We start from the raw sequence: 27,726 nt of genomic DNA on the forward strand, positions 1-27,726 counted from the left end.
CGATGGCAATTTATCAAACCACGGAGGCACGTTCACATTGCATTTGCTGCTTAAGCTTCCTGAGATCAGTTTCCATGGTAATATTCAGGATATTATGGCCATGCAATTAGATAATAAAGATCAGATATATGAGGATTAATATAAGCTGCTTATCAAAAAATTGGATATAATCTTTATCCAAAACCCTGTGTGCATATCAACATGCTCACTTATAGAGCTTTGTATGTAAATCTATACAAACATTAAAATACTATCACAGCCAAATGATGTGCATGGCCAGGCTGTAAAGCTTTTTGTTTTGCAATACATTTTTTTTAAGTCACAAATGACCAAAACCAAGATGAACTTATTGAAGTTTTAATACATTTAAAGGTTAAAGATATAAGAGATTTGTATCTCTGCCTCTGAGGGTGATATTCACCATGTTGTGGGCTTGTTTGAAAGGTTTTCATGATATTCTTCTTCTTATTGTTCTTGTTAGTGTCATGTTGTGTCTCACCATGAAGGCCAGTATTAGTACAAAGACCTTGGTGGAAACAACACTGCTGGAACGTTCAGTGAATGTGGCCACCAGCACACACACAGCAATGTAGAAATGCCAAAGCGATTAATCTCTTTCTTTTTCTTCTTTCTTCAATCCACAGTGGAATTTCAGACTTCTTGATCCCAACATCCAAATATTAATAGACTGCATTATCTTTATAAAAATATGGTCTTGCTGAACATCTGGCAAATGCAAATCATCTTCAGCGGAGCATAAAGGATGCTCCGTGGAACCACGACAAGAACAAGGAGACAAAGAAATACAATAACATCAAAAGCACCTCGATAGCTGTTTATTTTCTGTCCGAAAGCCTTCCTCTATATTGTCTCCAGATAATGAATGTATTTCGCAAAGATGAAACACAAGAATGCTTTAATGTGTTGTTGTAACTTGGTTTGTACTTCAACAGGTTTTTCCACTTTCCCAAAGTGACTAATGGACTATTGGCACCCGAAAGTCTGCATCACACCTTTTAAACCAAGTGTGTGTTAATCATTATGTCACCCTTCTGTGTGCAAAACACACTGATGTTTCAGCTTTTTGAGGAGCACCACGGCCTTGTTGCTCATAAGCAGGAGCAAGACATGCTCAACTTAAGTTACCAAGGAAGAAAAATTAATCTTTGACACTGAAGTAGTTTGACTGATGAACAGCACAGCAGGAACTGCTGCACAGGCTTGACCTTGAGGCTATCAGGCTACATCTCTGCAAGGAGTTGGTATAAAGTTAATTAGAAACCACTGAATCAGCGAGATGAGTTGTCACAGGCGGTAAAAGTAACTGACTGTATCTTTGGCTGTTACAGAAAACAGCATAAAATCGTAAAAAAGCTGTGTTTTTATCTTTAAGAGAGAAGTTACAGAGGTTAAACTGTGACGCAACAGTGAAAAGCACACTTTCCTTTGTGCTGCATGTATAATCACAGTATGAAAAGTCTTTTTACTTTAGCATCCCTCCTCTTATCCTCCTAAAACAAGCTGACTTGTGCTTTTGTTTCTTCATCATGACCGTGTCAGTGTGACTCTGCAAATGAAAGCACAAATGTAAAGATGGTTCCATTTCAAGTGAACAGGAAGACTCATATAAAATAGAGCCGATAAACCTTCAGTGTCAGATTTCATACCTTCAAAATCTGATCCTGAAAAAGTGCCAGTCATCTTTTTTTCATAAAAGTGTTAATAACTTTATACCTGTTATAAACAACTATACTGATCTCATTAGGTGACCTCTGGACTTCCCACAGCAGCAGAGCAACAATGATGGTCTTATTCTGGCCACAGAACATCATATGCCTAATTTCCTATATTAAATTAAAAAATCACGATTCTATTTCAGCAAATGGGTCTAAAAATAAAGCTCCTAGAAACGTGTTAATAAACCCAAAAGATTAGAGAAGCAATTATTACCAGGTTAATACAATAACAGCCCGCACTGATACAAGATGTCACTATTTGGTGATCGGTACACATCCAAAGCTGTGTAATAAACAACTACTGTACCAAGAGTTTGTCTTTGTTAAAAGGAGCACAGTGGTTTCAGCCAAGTATGAACTCAGACAAAACCAGAAATGTGACTATAACAAGCGCACAGCCCTCTGCGAAGCTCATGCTCCATGCTTTTATATTCATCTTTCATTCAATTTTAAATCATGCTTTTTATTTGTTCTTGTTTCTAATGTCTCTGTAAAGCACTTTGAATCACCTTGTTGTTGAATTGTGCTATACAAATAAACTTGCCTTGCCTTGCCTTGATCGCTCCGTTGATTGTTTGGTATGTCTTGTTGCCTTCATAATCCTTTCTGTTCTTTCAGAGTTCCACAGAGTAAAATCCACAGAACCCAATATAATGAACTGCAGGCATAACAAAGAAAGGGCGAGCAGTAAAAGGATTTCGGGAGAAACAATTATCAGTCTCTGACAAATACATATAAATGCACACAGACATTACAACAGTTTAAATATATAGCAGCTAAAAACGTGCCTGCTATATGGCACTGCTATATTCCATGATGCCCATCAATGGGAAAAGGATAACATGCAGTGGGGTACTCACAAGCAAAGGTATGCACTGTATCCCAGTACAGCACAACTGACACAACACCACTTTGTCTCCTGTGAAGGTAAATAAGGACATTGCTTCATGCATGCTTTATTACCTGAATATGATCCCACATGTCAGTTTGGTCAGAGATTACACGATGCCAAGGGTCAGTGATGTAGGCCTGAACATGTTATAACAAAGAAGACAACATAGAACAATAATATAAATCCAGACAAATGTCTTTTTTGATTACCTCTCAATCTGATATATATTAGGTTGCAAAGTTTGGATACAGATGTAGACTGTTCTGATTTTCAGCCATTCCTTGTAGGATATTCATTGAAAAACATAAGAAGAGGCAGAAATGTAATTTAGATCAAAACACAGTCTGTCTCTACACGTGTATTATTCCCGGTAAGCTACATGTTACTATGTATTGGGAAAATCCATAGTGACATATAACACTATACACTGTAAGAAGTAAAAGAGGACCGTAAGCTCCTCTTAATAAATGTAGGACCAACCTGCAGAGGACCTCCAGAGACCTACTACAGTTTCTAAGGTAGAAATTAAATTTGCATTTTAAGATGTGGTCATTACAACAGTCACATTATCTTGTATATTAGGTCAACTGATTTGGTAGTGGGAAGAATAATGCCCAGTCGGTCGTTATTAAAGTGAGCACAGCACATTGTAAGCAGGTATTCATGTAACAGCATGAATGTTGGACGTCATCCCACCTAACCCCAAAATAGCCCAAGAATAAATCCCTGAATGTGGTTGATTAAAAGAGTTGAAAGATTGGTTATGTCTCAATGCTGCAGCAGGATCATCTGTAAAAACAGGTTTTAGTCGCCGATGGGTGTAACTTACCAAGAAGACCAATGTTATGATTCCAGTGTAAAACCTTTCATGAAATTAAAATGTTGACAATCCAGAGCATTCTCCCGTGTGTGTGTGTGTGTGTGTGTGTGCGTGTGTGAGTACATAAAGTCAAATCAGTTCTGCAGAAAAGAGCGATCAGTGTTATTGCCTGAGGCAAACATGAGTTGTGTAAAAAATAAAAGCCTCTGATATCTGCAAAGATAAAGGTATTTTCAAAGTTTTAAAAAAAAAAAGGATATCAGTGAGTAAACTTTTGCTTTAGAGATAATATCTTAGGTTGTGATGACATTTCGGTTTTACTGGCATTGTGCTGATGGGTGGTGAGATTCCTATAAGGCCATTGCTCAGGAATAGCATACAGAGAGTTTGTGCATATGTCAGAAAATCAGAAAGCCTGATACAAACACAAACTCGGAAAAAAAAACTTTACATTTCAGATTAATGAGAAATATATTTTAGATAAATGATAAAAACACAATTACGTACACTCACTGTCGACTTCAGTGGACACACCTTGCAAGTACTGAGTTGGGCCCCTTTCATAGTCAGAGCTGCTTTAATTCTTTGTGGCATAAATTCAACTAGATGCTGGAAACATTCCTCGGATAGTTGCTGCAGATTTGACAGCTGCACATCCTTGATGTGAATCTCTTCTACCCGTTCATCCCAAAGGTGTTCTATTGGATTGAGATCTGATGACTGTGGAGGCCATGTGAGTACATAAAACATCCTTCTGGAAGCAGCCACCAGAACATGGTACACTGTGGTCATAAAGGGATGGACACGATACTCAGGTAGGTAGCTCACTGGACATTTTCTCTTTTTCAGACTGTTCTCTGTAAACCTTTAAGAAGGTTGTGTGGCAAAATACCTGAAATACTCAAACCAGCCCTTCTGGCACCAACAACCGCGCCACGTTCAAACTCACTTAAATTATCTTTTTTCCTCATTCTGATCCTCAGAATCAACTTTGGCAGGTCGTCTTGACCATGTCTACATGCATAAATGCATTGAGTTGCTGCTATATGACTGTCTGGTTAGATATTTGCGTTATCCAGTGGTTGGTAATAAAGTACCTGGTGCGTGTTTCTGTATTGAATACACTATAAATAACAGCTCTTGCTTTCTTTCTTGTAGTGCCATGGCTACAGGCTGCCAACCTTAATAACCACCCACTGAACCTTCTCAGTTTTTTAATTAAACAATTGAATGACAGAAAACGACAACAAGGGCGGCACCTTTTTGTTTTTTCCACACCCAATTGCACCTACACATTAGTGTGTGGGTGAAATGAAAGCCAGCAAACATTTTACAGGTGTTATAATTGGCATGTGGTCGAAACTTTAAATAACCTACTGTCACTGTATGTAATAACAAAAAGAAATTACATTAAAATTAATCAGAAAAGCATGTTGTTCCAGCCCCCAAGCTTTTCTTACTGTGACTTATAAATTACTGTCAGATAGATGTTGATAGGAACCTGAGGGCTAATATAAAAATCTATATTATAGTTTGCGCATTATTAAGCGCTATATAAATTTTACCATCAATTAAAACTAACAATGGCAAAAATAATAGTGACAGCAATGTATTTTGGTAGATGTGTAATTATTTTAAGTATCTTAAATGTCCTCTGTGCAGCATAAAGAAACTGAAATTTGCTTGTGAAGAAGAAAGATCTGCATGCTGCTGTTGATCACTACCTGAAGGAGTGGAGCTTAAAAAAGGAAAGCACCCATCTGAATGAAATAAAATCTGCCTAGAATCACAGAGTACTGATGTGTGCTTTCATTTTCAGCATTGCTCTGTCACCATTTCTGCCAACTGACCTGAACCGCCGCTTGTGATTCAGCAAACAGAAGTGAAATTAGATTTTATTTGGTCTCAAAATAACTCAGAACCATTTTAGCAGCCTAATCGTGCAATTATTTAAAAGAACTTAGATCTTATATTTATTAATGCTCAGTTATTCAGGGGTGAGGAAATGTTTTATTATTAGTGTTCTATTTTATTGCTGCTTGAGGGTAGATTTCTAAGAGAAGTGCCAAACTTTTACAGCCAGTGTCTTTTAATGTTCTCTTCATGTCTGTCCTTGACTCCTCTGTTTTATTCTCTTTTTAGCAGATTATCTCATCAGGCCAGCAAATACAGATGTTCTCTGTGCCTTTTATACTGACTTTGAGCAGAAGAAAAAAACATGTGTGCCCACATGACTCGAATCATGTTAAAATCAGGAAGGATTTTTCAACTGATAGTGCAGTATTTTTGCAAGGCTGTAAATAAGTGCTCTAAAGTTGGCTTCTCGTTTGAGTCTTAATTTTAGACCTCTTTTTAAAAACTACAATTACAGAATCAAGTTATGTAGAAAGTAGGCAAGTAAGCATCAATACTTTTTCTGAGTCTGAGAAAGTACTTCGTGCAATGATGTTAACAAGCAAGCACACTAAGGTTAACCAACTAGGTGTAACTTATCTATACTGCATGAATCCAGCCACATTTAGTTTGATTTACCAGCCAGATCAGCCCCAGGGGTTTAGATGAATGAATTACTCATAATTATATTAATAACACTTATCAAATTACCAAAATCACCATGTTCTTACCCTATTATTGTATTCATGCACTGTCTTGCCCTGTCATTCCCTAAAGATTCCTGATATTTGGATTCTCTGTCTGTCCTGCGATTGTTCTGGACTTCTTTATATTATTATGAGCATTAAAGCTTTTTGTGTCTCCCAAGTCCTGCATCCGGGTCCATAGTTTGCCTTCCACACAGTTCATGGAATAAAAATTCTTCCAAAATAGGTCATTTCTTTATTTTACATATAACCCCTTCATAATGCCTGTTTACTGTAGGCTATTTATCAATTCAGGCAAATATACTTACACATAATATAAATATATTTTTTTGCAAAACACAGCTGCTAGCAAGGTGTAAGTATTGAAGTGGCCAGTGAGTGTATGTAAATATCTAGATATATAGTTATACAAACACACAAATAATAATAAGAAAAATAAATGTTTCGTTAATATTTTCCTTATGTTTCGTTTACGTGTTTGTATCATTTCAACATTTTAATTTTTTAAATAAACTCTTATGTCATCATCATTGTCATGAAAAAAATGAAAGAAAGGCTGTAAGAGTACAATCTAAATATTAGGGGTGCAACGATACTCGTATCGATATTGAACCGTTCGATACAGGGCTTTCGGTTCGGTACGCATATGTATCGAACAATACAACATTTGTAATTTATTTTATCAACTTTCCTTCTGACGATGCTGTCTGCGTTGAGCGCTCAGTGAATCTGCGTTCGACTATTCCATCTAGGCTGCACTGTCGAGCGCAGATCCACTGAGCGTTCAACACAGACAGCATAGTCAGAAGGAAGAGCGCAGGGCAAGCTAGCGAGACAGAAGTTAAGCTCCTCTTGCAACATGGCAAATTGAACCTCCCCCACCCTCATTCAGATCTGGCGTTTGCAATTATTTTGGTTTTCATGTGACATATGACCCTGAAGGTAAGCGCGTCATGGACTAAAGTAAAACAGTATGTTGGATGTGCCACGCAATGCTCAATTACATGGGTGGGAACTAGTGTGTTAGCGCAGTTAGCTCGTTAATGTGTTGGCCGTCTAGCCCCATGCACGGGGTGATCAGGGGTAGCTCGTTAACGGAGATTTGCCGTGTTGTGGCGTTAAGGTCATTTCAACGAGATTAACGCTGACAGCACTAGTGGGAACACAACGAATATGACTGCACATTTACGCCGACATCATCCTAGTGCAAAGACAAGTGGAAGCAGACAAAAACAACAAGCATACATGCTACAAACCCAAGTCATTTAGACAGCCGTTAGCACATGATTCTCCTTATGGGGACCTGATATGTTTAATATTGTGGCGAGCTCAGACAAGGAGGAGACGGAGGTGTCGTTTGGTCTTGCTTCCCGTGAGCTAGCCAGGGAGCACAGCCGTTTATTGACATCTGCAGAAGAACACTGCCACTAGCTAACTGCTCAGCGCGGCAACCGCACAGCAACAACAACACACGGGCGCCCTCTGACCCCGGAAGGACACATCGTCGCACCGAGAGGGCGTCACCCGTCACTATGGCAACATAAACAAAACATAACTGTACAAACAGAACCCCGAACAGCCCTGACCTGCTACATAGCCCCCACCTAAGGGGTCAGTCGTCCCCGACGACCCCATTACCGCACACAAAGTCCTGCAAATGTCCAGGTGCCTTCTTTTGGCGCACCGGCCGGTCCCGACCGGCGGGGGAAAAGTCACTCGGGTCAGAACATGGGGTGCCACCATCATCCCACTTCTGACACCAATGTGGCGAGCTCAGACAAGGAGGAGATGGAGGTGTCGTTTGGTCTAGCTTCCCGTGAACTAGCCAGGGAGCACAGCCGTTTATTGACATCTGCAGAAGAACACTGCCCCTAGCTAACTGCTCAGCGCGGCAACCGCACAGCAACAACAACACACAGGGCGCCCTCTGATCCCGGAAGGACACACCGTCGCGGCGAGTGGGTGTCACCCGTCACTATGGCAACATAAACAAAACATAACTGTACAAACAGAACCCCGAACAGCCCTGACCCGCTACAATATGCTGCTGAGAATATAGCCCAGAAGAAGCGTATAGTATTGCTTTTATTTTGGAAAGAGCCCTTTCTCTGTAATAAACTCTCTTTTCCAAAGATGAGTGATTCCTCAATCAGATAAAGGGCTTGCAAAATCGCTAGCCCGACGTCCCTGGGCTAGCGATTTTTCCAGTTGGGCTACCAAAATCTATCTCTGCCCTGCCCGTCGGGCTATCGTAGGAAGGAAAAATATATGTCAATGCTTTTGCATTCTTTCGGAAATGTAGCTGGGTAATTATGTCATTGGCATCGGTGAGCCACTGTCAATATGTGACATATTGAAATCGCGTTTGAATTTGCGCTTGTTTTTTGGTTTCACTTTGCAATCGCCCAAACTGTGTATAGAGAGTGATAGTACTGATTGGTGAGTGATGATAATTTGCGCACCAATTCCTCTGACATCGTCTTATCAATCGTTAGCTTACTATGCAAACATGACAAGTGAAATCTCCCGCAGCAAGCTTAAACATATGAGAGGTTGATCGCGCAGAGAATCGCTGACCGTTATGTGTGTGTGTGTGTGTGTGTAAAAGCAGCAGGATATATATTTTAGTTCTGCTGAGCCAAATAAGACAGGTCAGGGTGAAGAAGTGACAGCCAAAGAAAAGCTTACCACAAAACGGAAAAGTTACGACAAATCAGACTATAAGGCAAAAAGAAAGTGCAGCTTTATGGTTTCATGGACAAAAGAATTTCTGTGGCTGCAATATGACGAGCTATATAACCGGGGCTGCACATAAGTGGTCCGCAGGTGCGCATTCGCTGTCAAAATAAAAACAAAAAAAACGCGCACAAGATATGAAGTTGCAACGCGTGTTTGCATACATAAGATTTTCTGGAGGAGGACAGACATTTGTTTAGAACTCTTAAAGATGTCGAAGAAGCAAGCTCCTTTAAGCAATTACTTTGGTGTTCCTCCACCTCCAAACAAATGTCAGAAGGAGTCCGAACCACAAAAGAAGCGCGTATTCTCGGAAAAGTGGTTGCAGGAGGTGAGTTGGCTTCAAACAAATGATGAATGCACAGAGATGTGGTGCGGAATGTGCCGTGAAAATCCCACTCTAGCGGACAAAAACAGCGCTTTTTATATGGACACAAACGCGCGTTGCAACTTCTTATCTGGTGCGCGTCTTTTATTTTGACAGCGAATGCGCACATGCGGACCACTTATGTGCACCCGTGTAAATAACATAATGTTCTGCCGGGTGTGTTGGTGGTTTTCTCTCGATTTCTGAGTCGACAAGCGCCTTTGTTACTGGGACCAGTCATTTTAAGAAAGGCCCCCATTAGAACCCATGAGAAATGCAAGAAATGCATTATTGCTCAGTCTGCAATAGCTTTCCCAGAACAAACACCAATTGCAAATAACATACTAAAAATAAACTTGAAAAATCTGTTTAGAACAGCGTACTATGTTGCAAAGAGTGAACTACCACTGGCAAAATTTAGCAGTCTTTGCAAACTTCAAAAAGCAAATGGCCTCGATCTTGGTTCCACTTGCCTCTTACCCGTGACTTCAGTGGAAATTTCAAATTCAGGATCTGACACAGACTGATTCATGTCCTACACAGTTCTTACAAGTTCATAGAAATTTCTGTTCAATTAGAACCAAGTATTTGAGTTGATGATTGTAATTTTTATACAATGTTGTAATTTGTTTTTCAACAATTTTTTGATTAATGTTTTGTTTCCTTTACAATATTATACTTTAATGTATAATATTGTAAAGGAAACAAAACATGAATCAAAAAATTGCTCTCTTTTTTATTCGGGCTACTTACATTTATTTTGGGCTACCAAAAACTGAAGAGTCCCTGCCTGAAGGGCTACCAGGGATTTTGAAATTTTGAGAGCCCTGAGATATATTTATTTTTTTAATTACTTTTGTTTCAGCAACATTAAATTTAAAAACTGTACTTTTGAGTTAAAATATATATTTATAATTTTAATAAATGACAAATTAAAAAGGCATGAATATTTTTTTGTATCGAAAAAATATCGAACCGTGACACCAAAGTATCGAACCGAAACGTGAATTTTGTGTATCGTTGCACCCCTACTAAATATGAGAGCTGTGTTTGTTATGGGGGGGGGGGGGGGGGTAAATTAATTATTTAAAGAAATAGTTCGTTAATTCATTTTGGCACTCGTGACCCACCGCAGTTATCATTTCGGAATGTAGTTCACCTCTTCGTCCAGCAGAGGCCGCAAAGCCCGCGCTTTTACGGTTCTTGTTATTGTTTCATTGATTTTGGCTGAGCTGGCAGTAAAGTTACCTTCACTCTCATTAGCGTAACCGTTGTTAGCCAGCCGCACACGCTCTCGTTTTCACTGTATACTCCGTTAACAGGCAGCTTAAACTAGTCAACACACTTAATGTTTACAGTTGAGTGGATCCAACATGGACGAGCAGGACACTGCGGCGATCCTACACGGAGATGTCCTCAGTGACACAGCGGAGGAACCACAGCTCGACGTAAACAAAGAGGAGCCTGGTGTACCGTCCACCGACGTCGTACGACCGCCTGTTACATGCTCGCTGCCGGTGTCTGTGGAGCCGGTGTTGTTCCTGTCCATGTTCTCCCTGGCCCTGCAGGCACCTCTGTCGACCCAGTACCTGTGGGACCGCATAAGTGAAGACCTCGGCTACAACGGCTCCAAGAGGTCGGAGTGCGGCAACAGCTCAGCGCCCCCCGACCCGCTTCAGAAGGTAGTCCGGTCACCCTGAAATGTACTGCTGCTGCTGTCCACGTCTTTTCTGCGTGGGAAAAGCATTTGAATTACCCTTTAATTTAAAAACCATGTATGCCGTTACAAATAAAGGCTTTTCAACGTGAGTTTAATACATTGTGAAGTATTTTTATAACAGGAAAAGCACAAAAACATCTTTCATTAATATTACGTTACATGTTTATAACCTTAAAAATTCAATGTATTTTAACCCTTTTCTTCAGGCTCTATAATGGCGGAAAACTTAAAGGGGTTGTAGACACTATAACACTGTTGATTGATTTTATTAATGAAGCCATGCATAAAACAATATGCCCACCCCCAATAGGTTTAGACTAGTCCCAAGTAGCACCACAGCTTACAAGCACTAACGAAGTAACCTGACAAAGACCACGGAGAAATGTGTGATTTAGTCCACAGAAGGACTGTGGTACCCTGTTTACCCTCATTTTTTTTTGCTACTTGGAATATTTATGCAGGCTTTAAAAAAACATTTATACTTAATATCTTGTATATAAAAAAGCTGAAAAACTTCTCACTTAATTTATTATATTTATTTAATTTCGCTGCACACCATGGGTCAGGGAAACACGGCATTTCAATCCTGTGTATACCCGGGACATATTGCAGAATGGACAATAAATCTGACTTTGACTCTCATCTCATATCATGACTCACTAATCCAATATTCTGTTGAACAGCCAGCAAACCTGCAGCATTATTTATTATTCATCACAAGTGAGACACAAAGTAATGCTAACATGCTAGATTTACAGTTAAACTAACTGGTTCAGTAGGAGAGGCCATCCCACTTTGTTGATTTCTTCAGGTTACATAGTTACCCTTAACAAACAACAAAATGAAAACACTTATTGAAGAAACTGCATGCAAAGCAATCCTAAAAATAAGCCATTCCTGTATCATATTTTTTTTACCTGTTCTAACAAGTAAAGCACGCTCATATAGTTATAAGCATCACCAAAAGGGCCATTTTTTATCACGCAAGCCCTTTAAAGATATGCAAGACCTCCTGTCAAGTGCTTACAATTTGGAGAAAACAAAAGCAATGCACAAACTAATACACACATAAAGACATGCAGATGTGTTTTAAAGGCTTTTTTTTCTAAGTAAATTGATCATCAGCACCTGAATGGCTGCATGTGTAGTCATTTAAGGAAAAAAGGAGTCGTAAGCCTTGAACCTACAAGCAGTTCAACAATGAGGAACAGCAGTCACATGCTGAAAATGGGAAAAAGGAATACAATCTACACGCTCTGCTAAAAAAGGTGAAGCAAAACTAGTGTTTGGGCAGATCAGACGCAATGATGTATGGGTCTAATTACGCTGGTGCACAGACAGAGTTACACCTGGGATGCAGCTAAGAAACAAAAAGTAGAAACACAGCATCTATTAAAAAATCTTCTCCACCTCTTCGCTGATCACTGAGATTGATTGTTGTTAAATGTGTCTTTTTCAGGAGGTGGAAACCTTGACAGCACACTGGAACCTGTACATCAGTCTGGGGGGCTTTTCTGTCGGGCTCTTGGTTGTGCCTCTCCTGGGCTCTTGGAGTGACCTCGCTGGTCGCAGACGAGTCCTCATCCTCCCTAACCTTGGCCTGGCCCTGCAGACGATCGTGTACCTTGTGGTGATGTATCTCAAGCTGCCCGTGGTCTACTTTCTAGTGGGACGGCTGCTTAGCGGCCTGTCGGGTGATTTTAATGCCGTCCTGGCAGGCTGCTTTGCCTATGTGGCAGATATCAGTGACAGGCGCTCTCGCACCTTCAGGGTGGCAATCCTAGAGGCGTGTCTGGGCCTGTCAGGGATGCTAGCCAGCATCATTGGAGGACAGTGGCGGCGGGCTCAAGGGTAAGGAATGTGTGTTAAAAGGTTTGTTCACACTGCTCTAATATATATCTAAATCAACCATATAAGCTTTACCTCTCTATTTCTGTGCTTTGTTTAGTTACATCAACCCGTTCTGGCTCGTGCTGGCCACCAACTTGGTGTCAGCTCTGTATGCCTTCCTCTTTGTCCGTGAGTCTGTGGTGCCAGACCCGAGTGCTAAGCTCCTCACTACTCGACACCATAAAGCTGTCTGGCACCTCTACTCATCAGGAGGCAGCAGCAGTGAGGCTGGAGGACAATTTCACAGATGCAAGCTGTGGCTTTACACGCTGTGCTTCTTTCTGGTGGTGACTGTTCACTTTGGCTCCAGAGAACTGTACGTGTTGTACGAGCTGAGCTCGCCTCTGTGCTGGGGCCCAGACTTTATTGGCTACGGATCAGCAGCTCACCACCTGGGCTACCTGAGCAGTCTGGCGGGGATAAAGATCATGCAGCGCTGCATGGAGGACTCCTGGGTGGCTCTTGTGGGTCTTGCCTCCAACATTGTTGGTCTGGTGGTCTTTTCTGTGGCTAACAGCACTCAGCTCATGTTTACAGGTGAGAGGTGTCGGAGCACATTCATAACCTCCAGATGGTTTATAAACCGATTGTAAAAAGTCAATCTGAATGTACTATGTGAGGAAAAATGTGAGGTAGGATAAATTAAGTGAAGATGACTTTTACTATTGTAGTACTTTACCATGATTAGGTGTTTTCTCTCTTCTATTATGTGTAATGGAATGCGGCCTCTGCCCAAGAAAAAGTTTTGTCTGTGTTAAGACTTACAATATATATTGGTGTCAATTTAATTTGGAGTTAAATGTCACTGCAGCATGGTGGCACAGTGGTTAGCACTGTTGCTTCACAGCAAGAAGTTCAACTTGGCTACCTGGCCGGGGGCTTTCTGTGTGGAGTTTGCAGTTTGCATGTTCTCCCCGTGTCTGTATGGGTACTCTCCGGTGCTCTGGCTTCCTCCCACAGTCCAAAGACATGCAGTTGGGTTAATTGGTGAATCTAAATTGCCCATAGGTGTGAATGGCTGTCTATCTCCCTATCTTAGGCTGAGAACCTGTCCAGGGTGCACCCTGCATGTCGCCCTATGTTAGTTGGGATAAGCTCCAGCCTCCCTTTAGACCTTTTCAAGGATAAGTGAATGGATGAATGTCTGCTTGTTACTTTGATTATCTTCCTGTATTTGTGCTTTTCAAATCCTTTTACCCCATGTTATTGTTATTTTTAAAGCAAATTTTAAACATAATGACACGTCAGTGAACAAAAGGCCACTGATTGTAGCCTTGTACTCAGGGTTGTCAGCCCTGAGTACAAGGCTACAATAAACTGTCTCTGATTGTAACCTCTAGAAATAATTAACACAGTTTATTCACCCGCTCTGGATTATTTCATGGATATTAAACAATTACACGCATATAAACATAAAAATCTGTTTTGGTTTTGGGTTTTTTTCTCCCCAGGTTATGGTCTGTGTTTGCTCTTCATGACATCGACACCTGTGCTGAGGTCCAAGCTGTCCAAGTTGGTGGAGCCGTCAGAGCAGGGTCAGCCCGTGATCGTGTACAAGTGTTACACATTTAAAACCAAAGTTGTGCGGATTGTGTGAGAGAGAGAGCTCAGTGTGTCAGCTGTGCAGTGGTGGAGCCAGTGAACTAATTAGATCAGCAACACAGTTGAAGCACATGTTCCCTTGTCACGCGGGACAGCTTGTGCTCTGCAGGTTGTATGTGTAATTGTGTTACTGGGTGTGTGTGTGCTTTTTCTTAGGTGCCCTGTTTGCATCTGTTGCCTGTGTGGAGAGCTTGTGTTATCTGGTGGGCAGTGGCGTTTTCAACTCCCTCTACCCAGCAACCCTGCACTTCATGAAGGGATTCCCTTTCCTCTTTGCTGCTATCATCCTCTTCATCCCAGCTGGAATAATAGGGTGAGTCTGTTCATGCCTGTGTGACTGGCTTTAGTCTTATGGGCTGTAAACAACCAGACAAATGTCATTACTGACCATCTTCATGTCTGTATTTCTAGGACTCTGCAGTGTTTGGAACAAAGGAGAGACCAGAGAGATGCCACAGTGTCCTGACCTGCAGAGAGGTGGAGGGCAGGATCACAAAAGAGAGTGCAGGTTCATCCTGGTGTTAGTCTGAAAGGTGAGCAGAGGCATCCGTTGTGTCTGCAGTTTTATTCGCTCACCCAGGGATGGGATATTTCCATCTTGTTACACCAGAAAGAATAAGTAAGCGATGAAGAAACGACATCCTGACTGACAGTTCTGCCAAACCCAAAAATGTGTCTTTATAATTAAAATTTGATGTAATTTTTTAATATCATGAGCTATTGTAGAGCACCGGAGATCATGACACTGCAGTGTCGTCACAGATTCTATGTAACGCGTCAACAAAAACAAAGAAGTTATTTTGTAAATTGCTGCTTTCTGATTTTGTCCAAGTGCTCACTAATACAAATATCTGATCAGCTGATCACATGGCGGTACCTCGTGCATAATAAGTGGAACCTTGAAGCGGATGTGCTACAGCAGCAGAAGACCACACACACTCCTGTTAACTAACTCCTGTTAGTTAAAACCGTGAATGTATGTAATTGTTGTATATCTCCAGGTGTCACTGATTTAAGCCATATGTAGAATCAATCAGGAATGTTTTCCATTGTATGAATGTTAATCATTTTTATCTAAATGACTGCTTCTGCATTACACGCTGATCTGTGAAGTAATGCAGAAGCCGTGCACACAGTGTCACGTCCTAGTTGCACAATGAAGGAACAGGAGCTGTCGAATCAGCTTTAAATGCACAAAGGGAAGTTACTTGGCTGAGTGAAGTTTCCACTGACCTACCATTAACTGATTAGCAAGATTCGCGTGATCATGTGACCAAAGCCATCCTTAGAAAACATACAGTGTGCTACAACTGTCTGAGAAACCTGTCTGTTCTTCTATAATTTCCAATATTTAGCAATCTGAATACATTTTAGAGTACATTTTTTAAGTGATAAAATAAGTGATGTTTGTGTTTTAACTTTTAACATTTTATGTTTTTTCTAAAATTACAAAATGCAATTAAATTATGGTTTTGCACTTCCAGTTCTGTCAACAGAGTGATCTGTTATAATATAAAGTGTGATAATTTAATGATTTCAAACCCCAAAAATCTTGTTAATCGAGTTACACAATTTTATTTAATAAACTTGATTAACACATCTGGATGACTGCTTTTGTTGGTTTTTACAGGTGTACATTTATGCTTCATGAATACAGGACAGGTGTGTCAGATTGCTGTGTTTAATTATTTATTTATTTTCTGAACAAGGATACACTTTGGGGCAGTACAGTGGTGTGGTGGTTAGCACTGTTGCCTCACAGCAAGATTGTCCTGGGTTTGAATCCACCGGCTGTTTGGGGCCTCTCTGTTCTCCAATGTCTGTGGGGATTCCCTCCGGTACTATAGCTTCCTCCCACAGTCCAAAGGCACGCATGGGGTTAATGGGTCATTCTAAACTGGCTGTAGGTATGATCATCTGTCTCTGTGTGTCAGACCTGCGATAGCCTGGCCACCTGTCCAGGGTGTACCTCTCACCCTGTGACAGCTGGGTGAAACAGCCCACCCACTCCCAAAACCCTGACTGGATAAGCAGAAGATGGATGGATGATACATTTTCAGTTCAAAAGCAGACATATAACTATTGGACAGACTGTGGTGAAGTAAGTCTTATGTCAGCAGTAATAATGGATTACACAGTGTGGTAACTCACAATTACACTGTAAAACAGAACAGATATTGAGGTACTTTTTACCCACTTTTATTACAGAACAGTATGTTTAACGCTACATGGAGTTATTCCCGCTACACATATTTCACTTGTTTATGGTTAAATTTGGGGCTTAGATTAAACTCACAGTAGTCACTCATCCTAAACAAATCATCAAGTCTGCCGAGGAAGATTTCTTCTATCACAACACAAACATGAAAACGGGAGAAATGTTGGTAAAGTCAGAGACCTGCTTTGGTCCATTTGATGTACACAGGTTAAAAAAAACGACGACTGCATATAGAGGAGCTTTGATGAACACTGATGTGTTAGCAGTGATAATGTTGCTGGGTGTCCATGTCAGCTGGTCTATCACAGTTATTTTCCTGAGATACAGAAGGCGCTTACTGTACCTGATTACACATATACAGCACTGACTAACATTAAAGGCTTAGAGTTTTTATATACAATCCCCTTATCAGTTCTATTTATTGTTAATAATTAAGTGTGTGCATATCAGGTATTCCGGTCAGCAAGTAATCTAAACATCCGGATTAATTTCACATGCATTAGGTCAGAGCAGGGAAAGCTGCCAGACTATTCACTGTAGGTTATGTGGAATTTTGGCATCATGGATAGTTATTATAGCTGAAATCGGACTGTGTTTATCTCAGTTTATTTCTTCTGCTCTTTGGAGCCGTCTGAGCGGTCGACTTGGTCTTGGGGTCTTTTCAGAAAGCGCAGGATCTTCTCGATCGTAGCCTCCTGATATTCGTGGGACCACCTATGTGAAGAGACGTCAGCAGGCATTAGATGATGTCGATTCAGGGAAAACAGTTCCCTCTAATTGGAATTTTTACACATCTGCACTAAAGTGACTGAAATATTAATGAGAGAAATATGAGTGCTATTGGGAGATTGTAATAAATGCAGTACAAATGGAACAAACAGCTGTGGTTTAGACCTGGTGGGAAAACAGTTTCCCCGCACATCACAGGACTGTGTCCACTGTCCAATCGGAGCACAGTATGCAGGGACTCACTTGATGCCGTTGAAGTTGAGAATGGCTCTCATGTCTTCTGGCAGGGACATGGGGTCAGGCCATGCAAAGTTATCTGTGACAGGAACTATGTTCTTCTTACCAGCCAGGGCCGTGACGATCTCCTGCAAGATGAAACAAATGAATTGGAGATAATCTATCTGAATTTCACTCCCCAATGGCAGCAGCTTCCCTCATAAGGGTAAAACTGCCTACCACAACACAAACACTGCTCAGGAACAGTGTGAGCAACACGGCAAAGAGCCCGACACAAGAATCATGCGTTCTCATAATAACATACATCCTAACCATGTTATTATGAACCTCTATGTACGCTTGGTTAACCTCTAACCAAGGATAGGATGTCCTAGAGCAAGTCCAACCCCACAAATCACAGGGAGCAGACACCACAGGACCCCTCCAAGGGTCCCATGTCCTGTTGAATCAGAGGTATTTAATGGCATAATATTAGGCAGAGTGGGATTTCCGTTAATTCAGTTTTTAGTCATGATATTTTATTAAAACCCGCCATCATGAATTTAAGTGGGTGTAAATGGAACTATAAACCTATTCATGAGTTTTAAGAGAGTTGTGTTCCACTGAAAATACAAAAACACTCCAAAAATGACTCCACAGAACAAACTTTAAATGCAAGCTCACAAATCTGATCTGATGTAATCCAATTGCCTCATGAACAGAACTACTGTGGAACATCTCGAGAAGAGTTCGAGGTGCAGTGATCTGACATTTTTCAGCAGAAATTAGACATAATTAGCCCTGACATTTCAACCATCGTGTGCAGGAAATGGAAAACTGACCTTATGCACCCAGTCCTTCATGGCTGTGTCTCCCATACACTTGTCGAGTGCACTGGCAGACAGGACCAGGATGAAGTTACGTGCTCTCTGCACACTCTGAATGAGTTTGTCCTCAAATTTACCAGCCTCCAGCTTCTCCACATCTATGAAGACGCTGTATCCTCGAACCTGCAGGTGCACCTTCAATAGGCTGGGAGCAAAACAAGATGAGCAGGATTTAATTTTAACCTTATCTGATCTCACTCTTCATCCTAAATGACCTTCTGCACAAAATCTTCTCCAGTTCTAACCTGGCCAGCTGTGAGCCCGTGGTTCGTCTGTAGCTGATGAAGACGTCAGGCCCTGAAGGCTGTGCATCGGTGTGGCTCAGTTTTAAGGGCCCGCGGCTGGCAGACAGTATCTTTGCTCTGTGGACGCCGTTCTCAATGTGGCAGTCGTGCTGGAGCTGCTTATCGGTCAGGCTCTGGATGTTGTGACGGTCCACGCCTGACTGGACTAGGCCGTAGGTGTACTGACGAAAACGGGGGTCCACCTCGCTTAACCAGTCGGCCATGTTGTTGGGGTCACATGTGGAGTAATTGGCGTAAGTCTTCAGCACACGCAAGTCTCTCAAAAACCTGGATGATCAGACAAATTAGAGGGTTTGTTTTTTTTCAAGACAAATAAACGCGGGTTCAAATATTATTCACCACTTGCCTCTTGCGAGTAAGGTTGGTAGTCATGCTCAAATCACAGCTCAAATCTTCATCTGTGATGTTCAGAAGAAGGTCTCCATCCACCTGGAGTTCCTACGTAATAACATCACCAAACACATCAGGCCAGTTTAGTCTGATTTTATTTATAAAGCATGTTTACAACAACAAAGTCGGCCAGCACACTGTACGTGAAAATGAGGGTTACACAACATAATAAAAGATACACCACACGCACACACCATTGCCCACACACCTCAATAAGTATATCTGAAGAATCACAAATATACTAGAGGCAATAAAGTACCTAAATACCTACAATTTTCACTCTAGGATAAAAGCCAAGAAATGAAAATGAGTTTTAAGCCTTACTTTAAAAATGTACAAGGTGGGGGGCAGTCTAATTGGCAGTCCAATGATATTCTTCGGTGCAAAAGGCAAAACTGACCCTAAAAACGTTCTCTCCACTAAACCACTCCTAAGACCCAAACCACATCCATGTCAGTTCAGCTGTTAAACTGAGCTGTGAGATGAACGTGTGGATAGATATTTCATCTTTCTGTAGGAATAATGTGTCGCTCACCTGAAAACGATCACAGCAAGCGCTGAAGCCGATCTGCTGCAGCCACGTCTGCACCTCACAGGTTTTCCAGTTGGGCACGCTTGACAGGATTCGTTTCGGTACTTCCTCTCCCATCATGCTCAGCGCCCGCTTAGCGAGGGCACAGACTGTGGCATTGCTGGAGTACATGACGATTCTTTTGAGGCTCTGCACAGCACCAATCTCTTGAAATATCTGAAAAGGAAAGAGAAATTGGGGATCAGCCACAATATATTTCAATTTTAAGTGAAATAGCCACCTGCCACAACAACAAGGCTTAAAAGAATCAGTCAACGCTAAAACATACATCTCTTCATAAAATAAAGGCAAATAATTAACGTGAGAATTTTCTCAAATTTTACTTTCCAATTAAGGTGAGGTTGTTTTGAACTGTTATCCAACTTATACCTGTCGACTCATGCTAAATACAAGGAGTCATGCTAAATAAAGCTCAGTTATTCAGCTTTTCTTAAGTACTGCTAAATGGTGATTTCAATCAGTAATGTTTCTTAACAACATTAAAATTGCATAAGACCCTGAAGCACACTGAATTTGTTTGCAGGTTTTGCCTCTGTAGGAGGAAGATGAGGCTACTCTTGTCCAGGCTGAACTGAAGAAGCAGCAGAGCCCTTCTTGTGGAAAAACCTAAACTGCTTTCTCTGCTTTTTCAGGCACACTTCCTGCAGATCTTTGTTCTGTTTTATGAGGTCTGTCTTCTCTCTGAAAAGTTCTTCATGCTGCACTTACACCTTCTTACACCTTCTCTCCAGTTCTTCTAAGGTTTCCTGCTTTTGTTCACGTTTTTCTCGCAGTTCTTTGTTTTCCTCTTCCACGTCCTTTTTTGTTCTTCTTTTTTTAATGGATTGTTTGTAAGGCCTCATGTCTCTGCTGTAGTTCTTGAAGTAAAGACTTCATGTCTTTCTGAGATTTGTCCTCCTCAAACATTACACGCAAATCTTCATTGTTTTTCTCCGATACTTGAAGCTTGCACACGATTTGTTGGTATACTGCTTCCTTTTGTTCCTTCTCATTCAGCAATGGTGCATTTCTTCTCAGTGCTTTGTCTATCTTTCTCTGTGGCTTGGAGCTTGGATTGCATCTCTTCATGTGCTGCTTCCATAAAAGCTCCTTCTGCTCCTTCTCAGAACTTCGTCGAACATCACTTCAGGCCTTTTCTCCATGTCTTGGAACTTGCATTTTCTCTGCTCTTCATTTTCTTTCAACATTTCTGTAATTTGTTGCATTTTTCCTCTTTCATTTGTTTAATCCTGATCTTCAGGTCTTGTTTCTTCTTGCATAAATGTTCTAAAGCTTTTCTGAGGGCTATAAATACACCCAGGTGAGCAGTGCTGGGATCTTCCCTTTGGCTTGAGTGGTGCTGTGTCTGAGACATTTTGGGACCTTGATACAATAACTCTGTAGAGGATTTAGATGTTAGTAATATTTGTTAAGTAATGTTTTAATGAATATGTTGAATTGTTAATTTATTTTATTAATTTATAATCAGTTTTGATTCAAATATCTATAAAATCCATGCACTTCATTAATCTAAAAAATAAATACTATGTGTCAGCCACTGGAAGTATTATTTATTATTTTATGCATCTGATGTCTTTCCAACTCATTAAATAAGAGAGACAGTTTTACCTTTGTGTTGCGCTGACGGGACTTGATGCTGGCCTCAACACACAGGTAAAAGGCTGCAATGCACTTTCCCTCCACTCTCGTGCCATCCAGTAACGGCAAAAGTTGCTGCAGGTCAGATGCGGTCCTTCCCTGCATGCTGTCTGCACTGTCCAGTAAACTGCGGGCAAAGTCCTCTGGATCCAGAGATGCGATGAATGGCTCCACTAGCTCCAAGGTCCCTGATTTCACCACCTCTTTCTCAATTTCTCTGTTTGCAGCTAACACAGTTACAGCCAAACAGGCATAGAAACGAATGAGTTCATCCTCTTTGGAAAAGGCCAGTGGGAAGAGCCACTCAGCTGCCCGTTTCTCGATCATCCAGCGCTGGCAGCAGTGGCCTCCATACATCGCACAGTTAGCCAGTGCCACGGCACAGTGACGCAGAACAGTGGGGTCCGTACCTCGGCACCAGAAGAGGAGGGTGTCCAGGGCGCCGTTGGTGATGAGGTGGATAGACGTCTCCTCGGTGTGTTTGAACATGTGCTCGAGGATGCCCGAGACGCTCCGAGCCAGCTGAGCATCTTCCTGCTGACGAGTCAGGTTGAGGATGACCCCCAGACCTATGCGAGCCACGTAATCCCTGTAGACAAATTTGGAAGATGGTAACAAACACTAAATACAGACTTCATACGGTCTGGGAGACTGAGTGACAGCACTTCAGCAGCCAAGAAATTGAAGTTCATACCCACCATCCCACATTCTTTATCACTAATTAACAGAAAAATTGATCAGAGTTTATTTACACAGCTAACACCCATATTTGACAACTGTTAGAATTTATATTATGGCATGAACCAATCGGTTAACTAAAGAGAAACGACAGTCTCTCATTGTTTAAAGAACTGAATGTCAGCCAGTCTGAAAAATTGCTAAAATTTTGAATGTCTCCCAAAGTACAGTCGCAAAAACCATCAAGCACTACAACGAAACTGGCTCACATGAAGGAAAGGAAGAACAAGAGTCACCTCTGCTGCTGAGGATAAATTCATCATCATCGCCAGCCTCAAAAAGTTAACAGCACCTCAGATTAGAGTCCAGATAAATTCCAGACAGAGTTCCAGTAGCAGACACATCTCTACATCAACTGTTCCGCCAGAAATCAGGCCTTTTCGATCAAATAGCTGCTAAGAAACCACTACTAAGGAAAGCAACAAGCAGAAGAGATTTGTTTGAGGCAAGAAACACAATGAATGGACAATAGACCAGGGGAAATCTGTGCTTTGATATGATGAGTCCAAATTTTGAGATTTTTGGTTCCACCTGCCATGTCTCTGTGCGGCACAGAAAAGGTGAACAGATGGTTTCTACATGCGTGGTTCAAACCATGGAGCAAGGAGGAGGAGGTGTGATGGCGTGGGGGTGCTTTGCTGGTGACACTGTTGGGGATTCGAACCAGCATGGCTTCCACAGCATCCTGTAGTGACATGCCATTCAATCCGGTTTGCATTTAGTTGGACCAATGACCTCAAACACACCTCCAAGCTGTGTAAGGGCTATTTGACCAAGAAGGAGAGTGATGGCCTGGCCTCCACAGTCACCTGACCTAAACCCAATCGAGATGGTTTGGGATGAGATGGACTAGCAAAAGGGATGAGACAGAAGGCAAAAGTGCCAACAAATCCTCCGCATCTCTGGGAACTCCTTCACAACTGTTGGAAAATCATTTCAGGTGACTACCTCATGAAGCTCATCAATAGAGTGCCAAGAGTGTGCAAAGCAGTAATCAAAGCAAAGGGTGGCTATTTTGAAGAATCTAGACTATAAAGCATGATTTCAGTTATTTTACACTTTTTTGTTTACTACATAATTCCATATGTGTTCATTCATTCATTGTTTTGATTCCTTCAGTGAGAATCTACAATGTAAATAGTCATGAAAACAAAGAAAAAACAATAAAATGAGAAGTTGTGTCCAAACTTTTGACTGGTAGTGTACGTCAGTGTGAATTCAGTCTATTATAGCTTTTGACGTCTGTTTAAGTAAAATTTGTTGTTTCAAACTGCAACATTACATGTTATTTCTGTGACAGGTGTACATAAGAAACGCTGCATGGTTTTAAAAGTATTCAGCAGACAGATCTCAGTACATGCAGGTAGAAGGGAATCACTTACAACTTGGTTAATGCAACTAAAAGTGTGCCCTGGGGTTCAGTTGAAAGAACCCTTTCACTGTAATGATGATAACAAGGTGGATGGACTGCTCTGCACATACTCTGACCCAGCCTCTCCTTCAGCTGCAATCAGCTGCTAGTACATTACAGCACAACATGTTTGAAATCCTGACGACACCGAACTGATGATCTTCTCAAATGCAAACTCAAAACCACTGAACCGTATCACTGCAGTCCTGGGCTGTGAATCAGTATCTCAGTATAAGTGCTTAAGAATTATAATAGATGACTCACTCTCTTTTACACCTCACTTTCAGCAGCTGTCTGTATATTGAGGCAACAAAGAGACTTGTTGCTCCCTCGTCATATCAGAGTTGTTATATGCATTTGTATAATGCCTGCAAGGAAGTTCCTTCAACTGAAACTTCATACGATTCCAGGTGAATATAACTGATCAGTTACTTCAGGCTGTAGAAACAGAGCAGAGGTGTCTGGCACAGCTTCATCTACTTTCGAACTGCATGGAGACGCTCCAGCAACACTTGTACTATAAAAATGAACTTTATCGCTTGACTGACACGTTTCGGCTTGTAGTCTTCATCTGGATCTGGAGAGTAATCATCTGGATCGTGGATGCCAAGCAGTAAAGTTGTTCTTTATGCTACAAGTGTTGAGCTTCACCTTCTTCATGCTGCAAATATTTGACCACCCCTGTGTTCTGGCCCCAGACGCTGACGTTTAAATTGATGACTTGGAAATGTACTACACTTATTTTGTGTATTTTTGCTGAGCACTCATTTCTGAAACTGTACTGCTGCCAGTCTTGGCCAGCTTGCTTGTGGAAAGGAGAGTAATAATCTCAAGAGTCACATTAACCCCATTAAATAAAGGTTCAGTAAATAAAGATCACATTTTATAATCATTTACTAAGTGATTACTAGAATACTCAGACAAATATGGAGACACACAAACACAAATACTGCACTACCCGCAGCAGTGTTTAAACTTTATGTCTAAGTACAAAAACAGACTGCAATGTAGTACAGTCTACTGCGGTCCTGCACCGCATCACACCGTTACACCATACCTGTTCTCTGAGATCAGTATCTGCTCCAGCAGTTTTGCAGACTCGTAAGTTATCTCCACAGCAGGCGACTGCTGGAGCTGAAGCAGCAGCTCCAGGCCTCCATGCAGCCGGATCCTGTTGCAGATCTCCTCGGCCACTTGACGACCCACGGTAGGTAAAACCCAGGCCTCCTCCACCAGCTGGAAGATCTCCGCGATAGCTCTACGGGTCTCATCTGAATTCGATGTTTCCCTGGATGACTTCAGCCTACTGATGGCGGAGCGCAGGGCGGGAAGTGACGTGTCCAAAACCGCCTGGACGTCGGCATTGATCCCCGGAGAGATGGCCCTGGGGTCGCATGCGGAGCCGCTCCTCCCTCTCTGCAGCCGGCTGACGTAATCCGGGACTGTGAGCCGGTCAGAGCTGAACATGATGTAGAAATGTCGGTAGAGCCTCCACAAGAAGAGCGTCAGGGAGAAAAGCATCTACCGGCACAAACAATGTGATCGATCTGGATGCGCACTGCTAGAAGCAGCACTGCTGTGTTCACTTAAGGCCTGTGATCCGTGTTCAGCCTACTGGCCGCCCTGTAAACAAAGCCAACTCCTGCAGAAAAAGCAAGGCCTCGGTTATTAATCAAAAGTGACACCTTTCACCAAATCGCACATCACCTCTCTCTGGGTGTCATACGCGCCAGTAAGCCATTAAAGACGTCTGAGCAGATCTTGAGCAGATCAGCGGGTATTTACGCTTCACAGTTGCTGCTTTGTCTCTCTCAGTAGATGTGTTAGTGGGCACAATTTGTAGAAGTGTCCTTAAAGCGCACAAGACCTCGAACCGAAACGCTGGGAGGCACGGCCTGCTCGTTTTGCTAAGAAGAATAACAATAAACTATTGTTGTCTGTATTCTCGCTCGCATTCATTCACTGAGGCTTGGCTAACAAAGGAGACTTTTAGTTCTCATAGTTTCCCTTCCAACGCATCCAGCGCGCTGCCGCGGATTGTTTTCTCCAAAAATATCAAAAGTAACGCTCGTACCCTGCGGAAGTTCCTCGCCTGACATCCTTTGGTCAGCATCCGCAGGCTGCCTGCATCTTCAAGGCTTCGCACCGCCCACCGGCGCCGGATATGTTATCAGTGATGTACAGTGAAAGAAGCAGCACCGCTCCTCATCATCTCTCAACTCCCTGCATCACAGCCGGTCAGAGCATGCGTATAGTGGCAAGGGCGTTTGTAAACACTGCAGGCCCTCTGTAGATATAGAGGGCCAGGAGTGGCGAAATGAATGAATTAAATACGCCATTAAATAATTAATTAAATATGTCGATAATTAATTGAAATTTGAAGTAATTAATTAAAGAAATATTTAAATAATTAATAAAATGCCCATTCATTTCATTTAAAACATTAAATACATACTTTTTATTTATTTCAAATTTTATTTAATTAATGACACATTAATTAACAATTGCTTAATTGTATATTTGATTAATTAATTTTTGACAAATTTGATGAATTATTTATTTATTTCTTATTTTAATTAATTATTGAACCGTTTAATTAATTACTTAATGATGTATTTATTTAATTCATTTTGGCAGTCCTGACCCTGTGGCTGTCTTGATGAATTCGTTTTACCTGTCAGCCTCACCCATCAAACTCAGGGGGCGGGGTTAACGCTGTTCAAGTCAAAGCCATTGCTTTGGCCTGGTGGCCATTCTTTTGGGCATTTCTCCACACCAACAACCAGCATATGGAAACTAACTAAACTGTACTTTGAAATACCCTGTTTTTGTCTCACCAAATGCACTGTTATTTATTTTTTTTAGCCGAGAATGTAGTGGTTTAATCTTCAGATATCTGGTCGGTTTGTCATGATAGAGCCTATTTGCAAAAGTTCTTCGATGATTTCGGAGATGTCTGCCCAGCCCAGACTCACAGCAAAGCATGTGATAGACCTGTTCCCCTCATAAGCGCTTGAGCTGTTATACCACCGACAAAGCTCAGGTCCTGGTACACAACTGTCATAACCCAGAGTTTCCTAGCTGACATGAAAGTGTTGGCATCAAACTAACCTAACGGTCATCTATGACTCTAATTCACAGGTCATATCAATATTCTTTTACAGAAAATTATCCTCATTACTATCAACTATTCCAGAGACTCGAAAATCTAAAGCATAAAGAATTTAAAAATATACCAGTCTGAGACCACACTGTTGTAAAAGAGATGGCTTCAATTTGTCGCAGATCAGATTCATGCTGTGTGTTCTGTGGTATCTGCATTTCCATTAGCGTAAGACTTGCTAATTAAGACTGCTAATTAGCAGCAGATTAGAATCAAGTATAATAACATTTATAGGCTACATTTAATAAATCCCCAAATTAATACCTGCATGCTCCCGTGACAATGCCAGGCACCATGCTAATTTACAACACATTCCTCCATCATTCCCCCGTTTAAAACACTTAAATCGTGCTGTAAATAAAAGACTGAGTGAAAACGTGGCGCTTCCAGATGACTTTAAAAAGAAATGATCAATCGGTTTGAGTCTGTATTCTCTTAGCAGCAGACTTGCTGCTGTTTAAAGGTTTGAGAGTAAAGATTAGATATAAAAACAAACGTCAAACATAGACTCAGTCCACGTATACATTTGATATTAGGTCAGCAATTACAGTGTCTGTGTCCTGTTTTAAGATCTTATATGTAAAAGTTGTCTGACCTGCGTCGAGCCAGCCGCTCAGAGTCCGTGGTTACCATGGTTACTTGCATACGCTCCTGTGAATTAAACAGCCGGCACTGCGGTAACTAACCGGTGATATGAGTGTTTATGTCTTTCATTGCAAAAGAACCGACTGACTTGGTTAACTGATGTGTACTTGGATAAATTATAGTTTAGAAATATCACATAGATTATGGTTATGGATAACGCCCACGTGGCCACCTGTGGCCTCGGAAATTTGAATTCGTGTACACCACTATACTGAAATAAACAGCCTATTACTGAAATACACGTGCAATATAATAAACTGTGATATAAATGTGGAGGTGCTGTTAACATGTTTAGTTATAAAACACACCTCCTTGCCTTTAGTCTCATTCATGAGCATTATTAATTGTCTTCTAACATCCAGAAGTCTGTGACGTGTTTTATAGTTTCTAACAAGCTTTTGACAATTAAAGGTAATATTTCAGTTCAATTG

The 27,726-nt window shown here is 41.4% G+C and overlaps 2 protein-coding genes across 3 annotated transcripts; one reads left to right on the top strand and one right to left on the bottom strand.

Annotated features, from left to right (window-relative positions):
• Positions 1-10,355: 10,355 nt before the first annotated feature.
• slc46a1 (solute carrier family 46 member 1) lies at positions 10,356-15,964 on the top strand. 2 transcript variants are annotated; one of them, XM_085429979.1, is made up of 6 exons: positions 10,356-10,833; positions 12,331-12,722; positions 12,820-13,298; positions 14,213-14,296; positions 14,520-14,676; positions 14,775-15,964. In XM_085429979.1, exons 1-6 carry the CDS (start codon positions 10,525-10,527, stop codon positions 14,827-14,829), a joined length of 1,476 nt encoding a protein of 491 aa, XP_085286105.1. In that variant the 5' UTR covers positions 10,356-10,524; the 3' UTR covers positions 14,830-15,964. The 2 variants fall into 2 exon arrangements, with proteins under 2 accessions (XP_085286105.1, XP_085286106.1); XM_085429980.1 differs by lacking the exon at positions 14,213-14,296.
• A 582-nt stretch (positions 15,965-16,546) lies between these two features.
• On the bottom strand, positions 16,547-27,323 carry sarm1 (sterile alpha and TIR motif containing 1). Its single transcript, XM_085429978.1, has 9 exons — positions 27,246-27,323; positions 24,545-25,129; positions 21,309-21,927; positions 19,644-19,856; positions 19,065-19,156; positions 18,659-18,985; positions 18,369-18,558; positions 17,554-17,675; positions 16,547-17,295 (listed from the first exon to the last, which is right to left on the bottom strand). Exons 2-9 carry the CDS (start codon positions 25,006-25,008, stop codon positions 17,187-17,189), a joined length of 2,136 nt encoding a protein of 711 aa, XP_085286104.1. The 5' UTR covers positions 25,009-25,129; positions 27,246-27,323; the 3' UTR covers positions 16,547-17,186.
• Positions 27,324-27,726: the final 403 nt, after the last annotated feature.

Source organism: Copadichromis virginalis, linkage group LG14, assembly GCF_057382275.1.
Source record: "Copadichromis virginalis isolate Kocher_CV1m ecotype Utaka linkage group LG14, C_Virginalis_male_GT1.1, whole genome shotgun sequence".
Classification (NCBI taxonomy): Eukaryota; Metazoa; Chordata; class Actinopteri; order Cichliformes; family Cichlidae; genus Copadichromis; species Copadichromis virginalis.